Below are 18356 nucleotides of genomic sequence, written 5' to 3'. Positions count from 1 at the left end.
TACAGGTGCTATTGGTACTGGTAGCAAATACAGGTGCTATTGGTACTGGTAGAAAATACTGGTGCTAGTGGTACTAGTAGCTATGTTGGTACTAATGATACTGGTAGATGTGCTGGTGCTATTGATACTGGTAGCAAATACTGGCTGGTGCTAATGGTACTGGTAGCTAAGTTCGTGCTACTGATACTGGTGCTATTGGTATTTGTAGCTATGGTGGTGGTAATGATATTGGTAGCTATGCTGGTGCTATTAGTACTGGTAGCAAAGAGCATCAGATAAAAGCTTTGGCTAGACGGCATCAAGCTCATCAATATGTTGCTGACTTTTTATTTTATTTTAGCACACAAATGTGTCAGCAATATAGCAGAAACCCTAGCTTTGTTACTAATTGGTTTTATTAATGAAAGAAAAAAATCTAAAAAACACAAAACAATTTTATAGCTAAGACAGTTTTATTATTGAACGGTAAACACCAAAACATATTTAACCATAACCGCATCAGGTATGTTAAATTTTAGTTTAAAATTAACAATAGAGAGTTATAAAAATAGAATGAAAAATAATCATTTTGGCCACAAGTCCGAATTCAGAAAATGTTTGTGTCGTTTTTTTTTTATCCTCGATTTATTTTTCTAATGTAGGGGGTGTCTGTGCCTGGTATGATGCTGTGGATAGGAGGAGTGGATGTGGTATGCATTTTACAAATAAACATATATATATATATATATATATATATATATATATATATATATATATATATATATATATATATATATATATATATATATATATATATATATAAACATATCCGTATCAGAATTGAGACCCTGTAGACAACAATAATTGTTTATCTCGCGAATTCTTGTCTTTAAATAAAAGTACAAATCAGCATCAGCGGGTTGAGACATACCTGACGTCCTTGGGTTGGCCAGCGAGGTTGATGGCTCGCTGGTTGGCGTAGCTGGTCCAGAACCAGTAGGGTGGACCACCTGACTGACAGGTGTGGCTGCCCAGGTCAGGTGTTCTGTCCACGTAGTACATCAGGTACAGGTTGCACATCTCGTCGTTCACGGTAGGCCTGGGCAGGTGCAAGGTGGTCAGTCAGTGGTGACATGGTGGTCATTCAGTGGTGACATGGTGGTCAGTCAGTGGTGACATGGTGGTCAGTCAGTGGTGATATGGTGATCAGTCAGTGGTCACATGTTGGTCAGTCAGTGGTGACATGGTGAACATTCAGTGGTGATATGGTGGTCAGTCAGTGGTGACATGTTGGGCAGTCAGTGGTGACATGCTGGTCAGTCAGTGGTGACATGGTGGTCAGTCAGTGGTGACATGGTGAACATTCAGTGGTGGCATGGTGGTCAGTCAGTGGTGTCATGGTGGTCAGTCAGTGGTGGCATGGTGGTCAGTCAGTGGTGTCATGGTGGTCAGTCAGTGGTGGCATGGTGGTCAGTCAGTGGTGTCATGGTGGTCAGTCAGTGGTGGCATGGTGGTCAGTCAGTGGTGACATGGTGGTCAGTCAGTGGTGACATGGTGGTCAGTCAGTGGTGACATGGGTATGGTGGTCAGTCAGTGGTAACACACAAACGTACACATACATACACACACAAACACACACCTCAGTACTTACCTGTGACCGTAACCTCTCGCAACACACACAGGAATACCACATCAAACACACACACTTACACCAAGAGAGTCCTGATGTGTGACCATATAACTCACCCAATCTGGATGTTTCTGGCGTTCAGATTCTCCATGGTACAGCGGAAAGCCTGAGACAAATACACAGACATTATGTAAGAAATGGGTGGGCTAGGACGTATTAAGGTATAGAAGCCAGTAGTAAAGGTGGTATGAACGGGTTTGTTAAGACAAAAGTTTTTTTAAAAATCGAAGTAAATGGCTTTAAAATGCATGCGATGATAGGGTCTACACTATTTTTTTTTTAAATTGATTATGACTTTTACTAAATCGTGCAAATTTGTTTCTACTTTTTAGTTGAATTGGATTGTTGTACATACGAAAATATGCAACAATTAGTTTTAAAAAACATCTTGAAGAAAATAAAAGAAAACTTACCAAGACATCGTTCTTCTTTATGTCTAGACCAGGGTTGGTGACATTGTAGAACATCTTCAAAAAAACAATTCGGGTTACTTTTACAATTTTGTAAATTAATGAATACGTATTTTTAAAAAGAATGTGTTTAATACATGAGGTAAGAACTAGCATTAATCAGTAATATCTATTTAATACTCAGTTACTTCCCCTTAAAGTATCAGTTTTAAAGAAACGGTCAAAGAAAGACAACTCAAAAAATAGACAATTATTATTAATTACTCAGTTATTTCCCTTTATGTGACCAGCTACAGGAACTGGTCAAAGAAAGATAACTAGAAAAATAGCACGAATTAAATTTATAGTAAGCTACCTCCCTTTTGTCATGTTATTAAGAAAATTACCTGTGGAAGACGAGGGTCTTTCCTTCCCATTTCCGTCCAGTTGCCGTTACGGATGCGATAGCCAGCAACAACACGACCTAGATTTGTAATTAATAATAGAATGAACTCGTCAACGGTACAATCTATAATTTTAGGTCAGAAATCATTGCAATGTCTGCAGTAATCAATTATATTTCTGTTTTTTTTTTCTTTATTGTGTTTTTTAAATAAGTATAAGTAAAACTGGGGTTTTAACTGATTTTGAAAAGGTAATAGCCTCGCCACATACTATTGAGGGTATTCGTTAGAGCGGCTGACCTAACTAAATATCTGAGTTTAATGATGCTGGAAAACTCGTAATGCTGATTTCTCTCAGGAACCAAAAAGAGTTTTCCCATTTGAAAACATGCTGTCGTGTTTTATATGGCAGTTAGAGTAAGAGCCAGTTGAAATTCGACATTTTGCAAAACACAAATTGTTAATTAAGCTAATGGGTAATGGCCAGCTAATTTATAACTAAAATATCTCTTTGTAACAGAAAAATGAGCGATGTAACAAGCAATTCAGTAACCATTGGAGTGTGTGGACTCTATAGCATAAACATCTTGTTATAACAAAATAAATATGTGATACAACAAAAAAAAAATTCACCAACCGTTGGAGTGTGTGTGTACTCTATAGGCAAATGGGTAGAGTGTGACGTCAGCAGTGATGACGCAAGCAGCCTCGAAGTATTCTGTCACAAAAACAAAAGAAGGGGGGGGCGGGGTCGAATTAGTGGTGCAAGAAGCCAACGTAAGGTTGTGATAAATATTGATAATCTTCTCAATTGTTTAATATAAAGTATGCTTTTAATTAACTAGATAATACTTTTTACAGTTATTTTTAGTCAAATGTAGTGGTTTAGTGTTGAAGCTTAGATGTAAAGATTTGATGTCGATATTTGATGTTGATATTTGATGTTGATGATTGATGTTGATATTCGATGTTGATATTTGATGCTGATATTCGATGTTGATATTTGATATTCATATTTGAAGATGACATTTGATAGTGGATGTTGATATTTGATTTTTTTATTCGATGTTGATATTGGATGTTGATATGTGATGTTGATATTTGATGTTGATATTTGATGTTGATATTTGATGTTGATATTTGATGTTGATATTTGATGTTGATATTTGATGTTGATATTTGATGTTGATATTTGATGTTGACATTTGATGTTGATATTTGATGTCTTACCAACACTGTTAGCTGGGATGTAGCCGCTTGTTCCGAAAAACAAAATGGCGGCTTCTTTTGTTGTCCTTGAAAAAACAAAACAATTTATAGCAAATTATCCCCAGCTTTACTTAATGAAACAACGCAATGCAGTAGTTAGCAACTTTATGAAAGTTTACAAACTCACACAAGTAAGTTTTATACTCACGGTGTTGTGCTAGTCACTAGAGTCACACAAGTTTTATACTCACGGTGTTGTGCTAGTCACTAGAATCACACAAGTTTTATACTCAAGGTGTTGTGCTAGTCACTAGAATCACACAAGTTTTATACTCACGGTGTTGTGCTAGTCACTAGAATCGCACAAGTTTTATACTCACGGTGTTGTGCTAGTCACTAGAATCACACAAGTTTTATACTCACGGTGTTGTGCTAGTCACTAGAATCACACAAGTTTTATACTCACGGTGTTGTGCTAGTCACTAGAATCACGCAAGTTTTATACTCACGGTGTTGTGCTAGTCACTAGAATCACACATGTTTTATACTCACGGTGTTGTGCTAGTCACTAGAATCACACAAGTTTTATACTCACGGTGTTGTGCTAGTCACTAGAATCACACAAGTTTTATACTCACGGTGTTGTGCTAGTCACTAAAGTCACACAAGTTTTATACTCACGGTGTTGTGCTAGTCACTAGAATCACACAAGTTTTATACTCACGGTGTTGTGCTAGTCACTAGAATCACACAAGTTTTATACTCACGGTGTTGTGCTAGTCAATAGAATCACACAAGTTTTATACTTACGGTGTTGTGCTAGTCACTAGAATCACACAAGTTTTATACTCACGGTGTTGTGCTAGTCAATAGAATCACACAAGTTTTATACTTACGGTGTTGTGCTAGTCACTAGAATCACACAAGTTTAATACTCACGGTGTTGTGCTAGTCACTAGAATCACACATGTTTTATACTCACGGTGTTGTGCTAGTCACTAGAGTCACACAAGTTTTATACTCACGGTGTTATGCTAGTCACTAGAATCACACAAGTTTTATACTCACGGTGTTGTGCTAGTCACTAGAGTCACACCAGAACTATCAGTGTTGTTTCCTGGGGATGAAGGTGACTGTGTAGTGAAAGAGACTTAGAACAGAAAGAAAACTACCCATCATAATGTAAACAGTTCAGTCTGCAGTTACATCCATAAACAAGAACAGGCAACTCTCTTCATGTTTTTCTGTAAGGGGGGGAAACTTGACAGCACAAGTAAAACAAACATTTTTCTTTAAATTATCTTTCATTACGCCATACATTCAACAATACAATTCTTGATAGTATTCAGACAAATAATATAAGAAATGCACATGAAAAATACATAAACACGGGCAATTTTTAAATATTTGACCAGAATATTTATAAGCAATAAAAACGGTGATTTATTCATGAGTTCAAGATCAACTGTATATAAATTCTCTGCAAAGTAGGTCTATCGAGGTCCGCTAGAAAGTGAATCGAAAAAGTGAAACTCCAATGTGCAAGGTCAAGCATGACTTGCCATGAGGTCGCGGTGACCTCAGCCCGCTCATCGTGGGGCTGTGAGTAAGTTGAGTGCCATGTGGGTCACGTGGGGCAACCACCTGGTCCCAAACGCCAACCCGGAAGGGAGATGATTGGGACCGGGGTTGTCAGTAAACCAGATCCACCCCTGTGATGTTGCTATTGATGTTGTTGTTGTTGTCATTCGTGTGGTGTTGGTGTGTAAATGTTGTATAATAGTTGTAAAGATGTTGTTGACAAGCGGGTGCCATAACTCTAGTGCAATAAAAAAGTTTCAAGAAATGATAGTCTCTTTCACTCATGACCTCTTTTTGTGGTCAAGTTACATTGTCACACGGGAACTTTTATTTTGTCAAGTATGTGGTCGTTACATTTTCATTTCATACACGAACTTATTTTTTTCTGTCAAGTATGTGGTCGTTACATTTTCATTTCATACACGAACTTATTTTTTTTTTCTGTCAAGTATGTGGTCGTTACATTTTCACTTCAAACAACTTTTTTTTAATCAAGTATGTGATGGTTACTCTTGTAAAATATCTACCAAAAGCCTCTAATTTTTCCTCTTGAAGTTTTTTATGTTTACCAATATAATATTTTAAACATATTTTACTTGTTTTTAAAATCTTTATTTTTGATATTTTTGTTGTAACACTGCGTTTTCGTTGTTTTTATTTATTTACGTCACTTCTAGTCAACGATGTCCTCTTTTAAGATTTGTTTGGTGATAATTTTCAATCAATCAATCAATCAATCAATCGATCGATCGTTGGATCGATCTTCCGTTAACTCTTATTGGATCGTGTGGGACCACACGATTTTCTCATAATTTTCCGTAATTAACATGTACAATTAGATGATGTTAGCAACACGAGATAGCAGAGCTATATAGTGAAAAAATAAATAGCTAGGCTACATGTTTGACTTACTTGGTGGTTTAAAGCTTGTAATGTTTTTGTAGTGCACCTGAAGTACCAAGTACTTGCTAGCTGTGCCACTGCCAACATCAAACGACACGTCTGTTCAAAATAGAGAATCGGTTTGGTTTGACAGATTTAAATAGGTATGGCACATCTGCAAATTCTTCTTCTTTGTTCTAAATTATAAAATATTGAAGGAGATTATTTCAACACAATTAAGTTTTCATGTCAGCGAATTATGCGCGATTTTTGGATGTTGATTCTAACTTTTCTTTCTGAATTGTCTTCCGTAGCCTTTGTTCACCCATGAAGAATAAACAAAGTAGCAGTTGTCTGTTATTGGAGTTTTTCACCTAGATGGGTTGCTGTTCCAGCTAATGTGTTTCCCGTCTTTTTTAAGTGCTCAAGCCTTTCTTTTTTTGTTTGAGAATTTTAAAATATAATTCTTTTTTCATCAGAGATCTTGAAATAACTGAGATTTTTAAAGACATTTTTTATCAACAAGCCTGACATGTATCACCACAAACTGCTGTCACCCATCAGTAAATGTCACACGCCATCAGATGTCAACCACTATCAGATGTCACCTCACACAGATTCCACCCCACCCAGTCTCCACACTGACCTGCAGGTAGGTTTAGCCTAAGTGTCCAAAAACACCTACTGACCTGCGGGAAGGTTTAGCCTAAGTGTCCAAAAACAACCAACTGACCTGCAGGTAGGTTTAGCCTAGGTGTCCAGACAACCAACTGACCTGCAGGTAGGTTTAGCCTAGGTGTCCAGACAACTGACCTGCAGGTAGGTTTAGCCTAGGTGTCCAGACAACTGACCTGCAGGTAGGTTTAGCCTAGGTGTCCAGACAACCAACTGACCTGCAGGTAGGTTTAGCCTAGGTGTCCAGACAACCTACTGACCTGCAGGTAGGTTTAGCCTAGGTGTCCAGACAACTGACCTGCAGGTAGGTTTAGCTTAGGTGTCCAGACAACCTACTGACCTGCGGGTAGGTTTAGCGTAGCTGTCCACCAACTGACCTGCAGGTAGGTTTAGCCTAGGTGTCCAGACAACCTACTGACCTGCAGGTAGGTTTAGCCTAGGTGCGTCCAGGGCCCAGGCGTAGATGATGTTACGTCCAGCAGCACACACAGCTCCACGCTTGTAGCCGCTGGTTGAGGTCATCTCGCCACAGTTCCTGTTAGGTCAATAGGTCATTATATACACAGATGGTTAGGTCATTTCATACAGAGTGTTAGGTCTTTTTTACAAGCACCGTCAGAGAAAATTTAAACCAAAACGTTAACGCCACTCACCACACCACTCACGACACATTCCCACCTGCCACATCACACACCACACACCCACACCACAACATTCAACACAACACGCCGTACATCACATTACACCACTCACCACACCACACCACACAACACTCAAAACACTAATCAGAAAACACACCTCTCAGGCACAACACCACACCCCACACCACTAACCCACAGTCCCACACGCTACACCACACCACATCACTCATCACACTACACACCACACATCAACACCCCACACCACTCACAACACCACACAACAAACCACTCACAACAATGTGCCACACACAACATCACTTCCTACACACCATACACCATACACCACACCACTACCGCACAGTCCCACACGCCACACACAACACACCACACACCACGAACCAAACACCGCACACCACTTACCACACCAAAGCCCCACACACCACTGCACTAACCACACACCACACCACAGCCCCACACACCACACCACTCACCACACAGTTCCAACCTTGCCCCCGGGTATCTCACAACCAAAAAGCAGCATGTGATGAGCGATGTCTGGGTCAGCTTTGGGAACGAATCCAGCTGAGACAGGGAACAAAAACAGTTAGGTCAAAGTTTCTCTGAAACCTAATCAAACTCTACTCATTTTTAGTTAGCTAAAGCTTCGAGAGATTATAAATAGACCCGTTAAAAACAGTTTGTACTCACAGATATACCTGTGGACGTCATCAACCTTCTTGGTCATACACAGGTAAGTGTCGGGCTAGGGACAGAAGGGAAATAACTCATTTAACTGAAACACTTTAGCAAAGGGAGGTAATAGTTATCTTAAGTCGTATTTAGAAACTCGTTAGCTAAAGGAGGTAATAGTTATCTCAAATTGAGTTTAGAAACACTTTAAGAAAGAGATGTAATAGTTATCCCAAGCCAAATTCAGAAATACTTAGCAAAGAAGGTAATAGTTATCTTAAGTCGTGTTTAGAAACACTTTAGCAAAGGAAGGCAATAGTTATTTTAAGATCTGCTTAGTTCTTCTGATATGCTACTGGTTACATTTTATACTTATTTTGTAAAATCTGATGAACGATATTAAACATATAAAAAAAAAATAAATAAATAAAAAAGACATGTATTTTGGGTCTGTTAAATTACGAATATACACCATCATGATGAGGGATAATATCGCGATAAAAGCATAAGACTGAAATCCCTAGGGGAAGAGGAAAGTAGGCCGGCCAAGGAAATCCTGGAGAAGGACAATAGAAGTAGAGCTGACGGGCTAACACGGGCACAAATAAAGGGAGCTGCGCAGAGACTAATGGAGAGGTGTGGCTGTAGCCCTTGGTTCCTCAGGAGACAAAATGGAATGTCAAGTCCTCGTCATGGTGTGACACCCATTATGGATGGGGGTGACATCATCATGGGTGGGGGTGACACCAAATTACCCATAGCCTTAGTACATAATACAGCTGACCACACATTCCCTTCAAATGCCGAGGTCAATAAACATATGTACTCTACTTCATCTGCCCAATGGATCGCTAGGTTTAAAGAGTATTCTTTACTTAGTACATCATATATATGTATGTATATATATATATATATATATATATATATATATTTGTATATATATATATATATATATATATATATATATATATATATATATATATATATATATATGTCCGTGAAAGAGGTGGCGACACTGGGTATAGCGCCCCTTCCCCCCCCCCCCCCCTGGGTAGCTTAAGGCAAGGGAATAAAGCATGGAGTGACAGTGTAACTTAAATCACTGAGTACAAACAAAATGTCGGCGTTCAACTCAAGCAGTGGATGGGAGGGTTGTGAGGGGATGAGTCACGTGACAAGAATCACTCACATCCTGTGGCTGAACTGCGGGCATGAGCAGGTCGATCTCAAGGGCACCGCTCTGGGCGTGGCTTGCAACAAACGTCATCATCAACAACGTCACAACAACAAGGGCCGCCATCTTGGTCCGGTCCAACTACCGAAGCAGCACGTTCTAGAATGAAGAAGAGTACATGTTACATTTTTAAATCATTAACCTCACTCGAAAGTTAACTTTCAACTACTTCACATATAAATGAATTGCTAACACCTAAATAGAAATTAAAATAAAAACTGGAATACCGCTGTTTTAAATGTCATATTTTTGTTTAAGTTAAAACCTTTAGTGTTAAATCTTGTAGCTTTTTAGACTTCTTTTTTCATGTATCATTGAAGTAACAAACTTCTGGCAAATTATATGTTATTTCATCAGACGAAGTAGCCTTATACTGTATCAAGGTCTATGCCTACCTTTAGATAGTCAGGAATTTATAACGATACTGTATTTTTGTGGGAAATTAAAATACCTTCTGATATTGTTAGCATAAAATGATGATTGGTTCTTAGCCTAGGCTAAGTCGACTTTGTTTTTTGTTTTCATATAAGTTTGTCATCCATTACGAGTTTTGGTAATGGCTAATTCTTTTAATAAAAATCAATTTTAAAATCTTTTGGACAAATAATTTACACAATGCTATTGACCATTTTACTCGTTAATTTTAATAAACATTTTGTGATCTCTTGTTACTTTGTAACGTTCTTCTAGCATTAGAGAACGTCAGTTACCCTAAAGGACTTTAGGTAATTAATTCAATAGATTTTATCAAAATAAATTAATTTTCTTTTTTTTTTATTTAAAAAATTTTCAATTTTAAAAAGTTTTTGTTTTTTGTATTAAGTTTATTATTTTTAAAAAGAAAAAAAAAACGCAGTTAAAAAACAAACATTTTTTAACCAGCTAGTTTCGGTCCAAAACCATTCCTCATTGAAGTAATTTAAAAACTCTTTGAAAAACAAATCGAAAAGAAATCTTTATCTTACCCGAGTACAAAGCTATCAAGTGCTGAATGAGTGATGAAGTCAGGGAAGTAACTCTGCTCTGACTTTAGCCTTCAGCACCCCAATTTAAACTGAGAGAAATGAGGTCGGTGTTGAGGTCTGAATCAAAGTATGATACCCCCTCCCCCACCCCTGGTGTTTGCTGTAGTGCAAGATCTATTGACACAGACAACCCATCTGTTCGATTGTCAACCAGGACAAATCAATATCGTTTTCTTTCAGGTATTGTTTCTTGCACGTCCGCCTATTTTTCTACCGACTAATGATTCAATTTGCTTACGTCGCCGACAGTGGCGCAATGTTCGCCTTGCGAAGTGTCATTCATATATTACGTGTAACGCCTTTCTTTAGACGTTTTTTTTACGTCACAGAATCTGTTTATATGGGTCACTATGGCCGTGGTTCGCTATAGTTTACATAAGATAAAATTTAAATAATTAATAATTAAATAGATGGGGTGAAATGCGATAATGTTTACCTCCAACGTTTGAGGTAGGTTTGTTTATTATTTAAATATCATCTTGCATGTTGAAAATGTGATATAGGCTTTATCAAGTTAAACAGGGTAGTTTGTACCTTTTGGTAAAATATACTGTTTGCTTTGTTTCTTTGACAAAATGTAAGTGTATTTTAATCGTTAACGTACTAAACAAAGTGTGCTATAAGTTTAACAATATGAGAAGTGTTTTGTCCTATTTCCACATTGAAATTATTTTTTTTTTACTTTAAAAAAAATATGGTTAAATATTGTAATCGATAACTGTTTGAACATAGTGTTTGTACCTTTAAAAAAAAGGAAAATGTTAGTTTTATTACCTTTTAAAAACAAAATAGTTTTTTTGTAGATTGTTCAAATTGTGCCGTTTGTTTGTACATTTTAAAAAATTGAACAATGTTTTTTGTACCTTTAAGAGTTGACAGCTCAAATATTTGTTTTGGAGTAGGGTGCGGGTATCACCACCACCCCAAGCATGACGCCCTGATGCCGTGATATGTGGTATCACACAATCCGTGGTGTCACACAGTCATTTCACACTGAATGCCGTGATATCACACAACAATTGTACACTGAGTACCGTAATATCATACAACAATTTCACACCGAGTACCATGGTATCATACAACAATTTCACACTGAGTACCATGGTATCTTACAACTATTTCACACTGAGTACCGTGGTATCATACAACTATTTCACACTGAGTACCGTGGTATCATACAACTATTTCACACTGAGTACCGTGGTATCATACAACTATTTCACACTGAGTACCATGGTATCTTACAACTATTTCACACTGAGTACCGTGGTATCATACAACAATTTCACACTGAGTACCGTGGTATCACACAACAATTTCACACTGAGTACCGTGATATCATACAACAATTTCACACTGAGTACCGTGGTATCACACAACAATTTCACACTGAGTACCATGGTATCATACAACAATTTCACACTGAGTACCGTGGTATCATACAACTATTTCACACTGAGTACCGTGGTATCATACAACTATTTCACACTGAGTACCATGGTATCACACAACAATCTCACACTGAGTACCATGGTATCTTACAACTATTTCACACTGAGTACGGTGATATCATACAACAATTTCACACTGAGTACCGTGATATCATACAACAATTTCACACTGAGTACCGTGATATCATACAACAATTTCACACTGAGTACGGTGATATCATACAACAATTTCACACTGAATGCCGTGATATCACACAACAATTGTACACTGAGTACCGTAATATCATACAACAATTTCACACCGAGTACCATGGTATCATACAACAATTTCACACTGAGTACCATGGTATCTTACAACTATTTCACACTGAGTACCGTGGTATCATACAACTATTTCACACTGAGTACCGTGGTATCATACAACTATTTCACACTGAGTACCGTGGTATCATACAACTATTTCACACTGAGTACCATGGTATCTTACAACTATTTCACACTGAGTACCGTGGTATCATACAACAATTTCACACTGAGTACCGTGGTATCACACAACAATTTCACACTGAGTACCGTGATATCATACAACAATTTCACACTGAGTACCGTGGTATCACACAACAATTTCACACTGAGTACCATGGTATCATACAACAATTTCACACTGAGTACCGTGGTATCATACAACTATTTCACACTGAGTACCGTGGTATCATACAACTATTTCACACTGAGTACCATGGTATCACACAACAATCTCACACTGAGTACCATGGTATCTTACAACTATTTCACACTGAGTACGGTGATATCATACAACAATTTCACACTGAGTACCGTGATATCATACAACAATTTCACACTGAGTACCGTGATATCATACAACAATTTCACACTGAGTACGGTGATATCATACAACAATTTCACACTGAATGCCGTGATATCACACAACAATTGTACACTGAGTACCGTAATATCATACAACAATTTCACACCGAGTACCATGGTATCATACAACAATTTCACACTGAGTACCATGGTATCTTACAACTATTTCACACTGAGTACCGTGGTATCATACAACTATTTCACACTGAGTACCGTGGTATCATACAACTATTTCACACTGAGTACCGTGGTATCATACAACTATTTCACACTGAGTACCATGGTATCTTACAACTATTTCACACTGAGTACCGTGGTATCATACAACAATTTCACACTGAGTACCGTGGTATCACACAACAATTTCACACTGAGTACCGTGATATCATACAACAATTTCACACTGAGTACCGTGGTATCACACAACAATTTCACACTGAGTACCATGGTATCATACAACAATTTCACACTGAGTACCGTGGTATCATGCAACTATTTCACACTGAGTACCGTGGTATCATACAACTATTTCACACTGAGTACCATGGTATCACACAACAATCTCACACTGAGTACCATGGTATCTTACAACTATTTCACACTGAGTACCGTGGTATCATACAACAATTTCACACTGAGTACCGTGGTATCACACAACAATTTCACACTGAGTACCGTGATATCATACAACAATTTCACACTGAGTACCGTGATATCACGCAACTATTTCACACTGAGTACCATGGTATCACACAACAATTTCACACTGAGTACCGTGGTATCACACAACAATTTCACACTGAGTACCATGGTATCACACAACAATCTCACACTGAGTACCGTGGTATCACACAACAATCTCACACTGAGTACCGTGGTATCACACAACAATTTCACACTGAGTACGGTGATATCATACAACAATTTCACACTGAGTACCGTGATATCATACAACAATTTCACACTGAGTACCGTGATATCATACAACAATTTCACACTGAGTACCGTGATATCATACAACAATTTCACACTGAGTACCGTGGTATCATACAACTATTTCACACTGAGTACCGTGGTATCATACAACTATTTCACACTGAGTACCATGGTATCACACAACAATCTCACACTGAGTACCATGGTATCTTACAACTATTTCACACTGAGTACCGTGGTATCATACAACTATTTCACACTGAGTACCGTGATATCACGCAACTATTTCACACTGAGTACCATGGTATCACACAACAATTTCACACTGAGTACCGTGGTATCACACAACAATTTCACACTGAGTACCATGGTATCACACAACAATCTCACACTGAGTACCGTGGTATCACACAACAATCTCACACTGAGTACCGTGGTATCACACAACAATTTCACACTGAGTACGGTGATATCATACAACAATTTCACACTGAGTACCGTGATATCATACAACAATTTCACACTGAGTACCATGGTATCATACAACAATTTCACACTGAGTACCATGAATTTCTGCAAGAATGTCGCACGAAAGGCGTCAGTGTTGCCTGACGGAAACGATACGATTTCACGGAAAGTGGTTTTTAAAAAAGTATTAGCTTAACACACGGGCAAATACAAACTATGACCGATAATGATACCGTAGTACGCCCGTGATATTTGCAGAAGATGTCAAAGTTATGTTTGTGTAAATAGACGAAATGTGTCAAGTCAATATTTGGTATAATATATACAGACAGTATTTCACCGTTATTATTTCATTAACTCAACTGCCAGTTAACTCAAATATCAAACTTTCCATTTGGCAAATCTTCGTTGACATGGTCAATATCACATGTGTCTCTCTGTATTCAACACCCCTCCCTTCCTGACCCCCCTCCCCCCCTCTCCGAAGTGACGTCATTGTATTAATTATTGGATAAATATTGCACTCTTTGGCGGTGTATGAACGAAATCAACTAAGTCTTGAGAGATTCAGTTATGTTTTGAGTATGTTTTTTTTACCCAACCTTTTTGCAACAAATATCTGCAGTTGTATGTATATGTGAGTATGATTCATTATATATATATATATACATATATATATATATATATATATATATATATATATATATATAGTTAGACATATATTGTTGAAAGATTTATTTTTAGCATTACCTCGATTTAAAAGATTAACGTGTAGTCAACAACAACAACAAAAAAAAAAAAAAAAAAAAAAAAAAAAAAAAAAAAAAAAATAAATTAAAAAATAGCTTATAAAGTAGTAAACTGTGAAAACCAAGTCAATAACTTTAGATCATTCTCTAGTCTAAAACACGTCCATTGATGCACGCGTAAATTTAAATTAATCTTCATCAAACATGGGAGATAACTCCTCACCTTTGACTACTGTAACGGTGATAGAGGCGGAATAAACTAGCATATGTACACAACCATAGGCTCATGTGTAGGTTTGAGTAAACTCGGGCTGAGCTAATTAAGAGTGAGAAAAATGCATAAGTAACACAGCGTTAGGACGAGTATAAAAGAAAAGTTAACTTTTATAATTTTAGAAGAATTCAAGGTCAAGGTGTTGGTGTACCCAACGCGGTGACCCGTGACGTCAAGAGTATGTCGTCTGTTTACCCACACGCCCACGAGGTTAACTCCCTCGTCGGTTTTGACTGAAGGTCAGTCTTGTTATATATACAAAGATAAATTATTTTTTTAAATATTTCTCAGACTTGACTGAACTAGTTCTTTAAAGAAATTAATTATTCCTGTTTGAAATCTAGAACAGAAAGTCAGAAACTCTACTTTGTACACCTAGTTTTCTGGGCCAGGAACGGTCACTCGTGACTTACAGAGGGGACGTAACTCGTCTAATTTATAAGGTCCACTGGTACAAGTAGGTAAAGCTAAAGTCATTATTTTCCCACGTTTTCTTTAACTTGCTTTCTCTGTCTGTTTTTCCAATCCAATCTTGCGATCGAAATTTCTGGCACTTCCCAGTTAGCTAGCGCGCTGAAATTTTCAGGGAAGCTTTCTTTTGGATGACCATAGAATATTCAATTGTTATTATTACTAAATTGATCAATGGAAACATTTTATTGAGCATTTTAGACCGCTATATAATCTATATATATAATTCTCCTCTGCGAGCCATTAGAAAAAAAACCAGCGACGCGTAGCTAGCCTCTCTCTTGCCGCGCGCAGTGAAGCGAACGATCCCAAGTCGCGACAGGCTTAGGGGCAGATAATTTAGTTTTAACCGACTTTAAACTTACAGGAGGTAACTATTACCACTGGTGGCCAGTTTGGGGGAGACGATAAGGTCGAGTGGTTGGGCGCACGATTGCTATGGGGCTATCCCACTCGGCGCGGGTTCAAATCTATGTGTTCTAGTCAGTAACGTATTCACACAACGTGTTTTTTACGAGTTGTCTTTTTACTAGACTTTAATGCTATACAACTTTTACGAGATTTTAATGCAAACAAACAGACAAAGACTAAAAAGTAGAAAATAATAATCATTAAAAAAGTTTTAAAAAACCCACGTTTTCTGATTGAACTAAAAAGTAGAAAATAAATGCTATACATCACAATAATGCAAGCGATCACTCTACTATAAGCTATCAAAAACGTGGGGCGCCGTGATTTTCTTACAGTTTCTAATACTGTTGACTCTCTACAAGCTCCCTAATAAAAGTCAATAGTATTATCTAATCAATAGTAATATAACTTTTACTTCGGCGCCCCACGTTTTTGATCGCTTATAGTAGAGTGATCGCTTGCATTATTGTGATGTATAGCATTTATTTTCTACTTTTTAGTTCAATCAGAAAACGTGGGTTTTTTAAACTTTTTTAATGATTATTATTTATTGTTTGTCTATCGTAAAAAAAGAGCTCAATGAAATGAAATGATAGATTGAGTATGTATGCGGGTCATGGTGTGTGCCTTCGCAGCACTATGCCAAACCACCTTTGCTTTTCCTAACATGAGGTAGGTGCTACTGACGTAAATCGGATTCGAACACTAAACGTTTGGGTTAGCAGTCTCGCTCGCTACCGCTAGGCCACTCCGTCCCCGTGCGTTAATAACACAACTATAAGATAAAGCAGCTTCTATGGAGGTTTTAAAAAACAAACTTTGCAACCGGCAGTGACTTGGATACCAACAGTTGAGGTGGAGTTGAGTGGTCAAGTGGTCAGATGGGATTTGAACCATGATACATACAGACAGTAACAGTGAAGTGAACTGGTAAACCACACAACTACCAGGCCCTAGCACGCGGACAAAGACATCGCCAACAGTTGGATGTGCTATAAGTCACGTAGAGTGGTGGGGGAGGGTGGGGCGGGGGTAAGGATGGGTCTACTGATCAGTAAACTTTAGTAACAAATGCACAGACAACAGTAACTGGAGAAAGTAGAGACGGAGTTAAATTGTTCAAACATGCTTACAACTTTACAACAACACTACTCAGTGACGGGGAACACGTAGGCAAGTTGCTTAAGAATTTATCTATGGGTAAAGTTGTCTTAAATGTTGTCATTTATAAACAAATTGCGTAAAACTTGAATTGCTTTTAAAATTTGCGACGGTTTTTTTTAAACGAGGAATTTGATAACATCCGCGAAGAACAAGTAATAAAACAGTACTCGTATATCACACAACAGTACTCGTATATCACACAACAGTACTCGTAAATAACACAACAGTACTCGTATAGCTAGATGACATCGAAACATCAAGCCATTTCTTAACCCTAGCACAAACCAAATGCAAAACCCAAAACAAAACCTAATGACGTCAGATTAAAAGGGTTTGTTGGTGTTACTCGGATGGGGTTCAATGAAGTTGGATGGGTTTGGGTAGGGCAGGGTTGGGTTGGGTGGGGTTCAAGAAAAGTGAACTTGCGTATAGTTTATTCCTCTGAAAAGTCTGCACCTTGACCTTGCTTGAGATTGTAAATCAATGCGTTAGTGATTGACCTTGACCTAACTTGAAATCTGAACGTAATGTGGATCGTTGCTTTAACCTTGACCTAACTTGAAATCTGAACGCAATGTGGAGCGTTACTTTAACCTTGACCTACCTTAAGTTTCCAAAGTAAGCTTTTAATACATATAAAGCAAAGCCCAAAAAAAATTGTTTTCTTTTACTGTCGCCTTCTGCAAACAACCAACACGAACAGCACGTGTTTGACATTCAGCCACGCCCCCTCTGTTTGTCTCGCTGAACAATCGCGCTACATCTACGTCACTGCTCTGATGGATACCTAACTCATGTTGGGGAAACTAAGCTTAATACTGACCACACTATCCTCTTGTATACTGGCGTCATTGAAGCAAACGAACTCTACTACATCTGCCACGTATTTCTTTGGCAAAAACGGTAAAAAGACGATTTACTTAATAATATGTTAAACAAAACACATGCTAAAATGTCAAGATGTCTAGAAAAATACTGAACTACCAATGTCCAGCTATTGCATATATCTCTACAATGTTATGGTGTTTAGTCAACGCTGCACAGGCTAAAAATAGAACCATGATTGTGTTGACACAGTCGTTACGTGTTGTGTGAAATAAACAGCGAGTAAATCAATGCATTGCATCATCTGTACCCACGCTAAT

At 37.9% G+C, this 18356-nt stretch overlaps 1 protein-coding gene across 2 annotated transcripts; it reads right to left on the bottom strand.

Annotated features, from left to right (window-relative positions):
* Positions 1-440: 440 nt before the first annotated feature.
* LOC131947770 (peptidylglycine alpha-hydroxylating monooxygenase) lies at positions 441-10447 on the bottom strand. 2 transcript variants are annotated; one of them, XM_059309067.1, is made up of 14 exons: positions 10340-10447; positions 9330-9473; positions 8159-8213; positions 7942-8032; positions 7229-7344; positions 6165-6254; positions 4740-4788; positions 3693-3757; positions 3100-3180; positions 2466-2542; positions 2083-2136; positions 1726-1775; positions 911-1078; positions 441-665 (listed from the first exon to the last, which is right to left on the bottom strand). In XM_059309067.1, the coding sequence occupies exons 2-14, from the start codon at positions 9438-9440 to the stop codon at positions 614-616; spliced, it is 1059 nt and encodes a 352-aa protein (XP_059165050.1). In that variant the 5' UTR covers positions 9441-9473; positions 10340-10447; the 3' UTR covers positions 441-613. The 2 variants fall into 2 exon arrangements, with proteins under 2 accessions (XP_059165050.1, XP_059165051.1); XM_059309068.1 differs by having other exon boundaries at positions 9330-9455; positions 10340-10443.
* Between the last annotated feature and the right edge of the window lie 7909 nt (positions 10448-18356).

Source organism: Physella acuta, unplaced genomic scaffold (assembly GCF_028476545.2).
Source record: "Physella acuta isolate Inbredline_101_S28 unplaced genomic scaffold, ASM2847654v3 ptg000607l, whole genome shotgun sequence".
Lineage (NCBI taxonomy): Eukaryota > Metazoa > Mollusca > Gastropoda > Physidae > Physella > Physella acuta.
The sequence above is the reverse complement of the archived record's forward strand: the minus strand, read 5'-3'. Positions and strand labels throughout refer to the sequence as shown.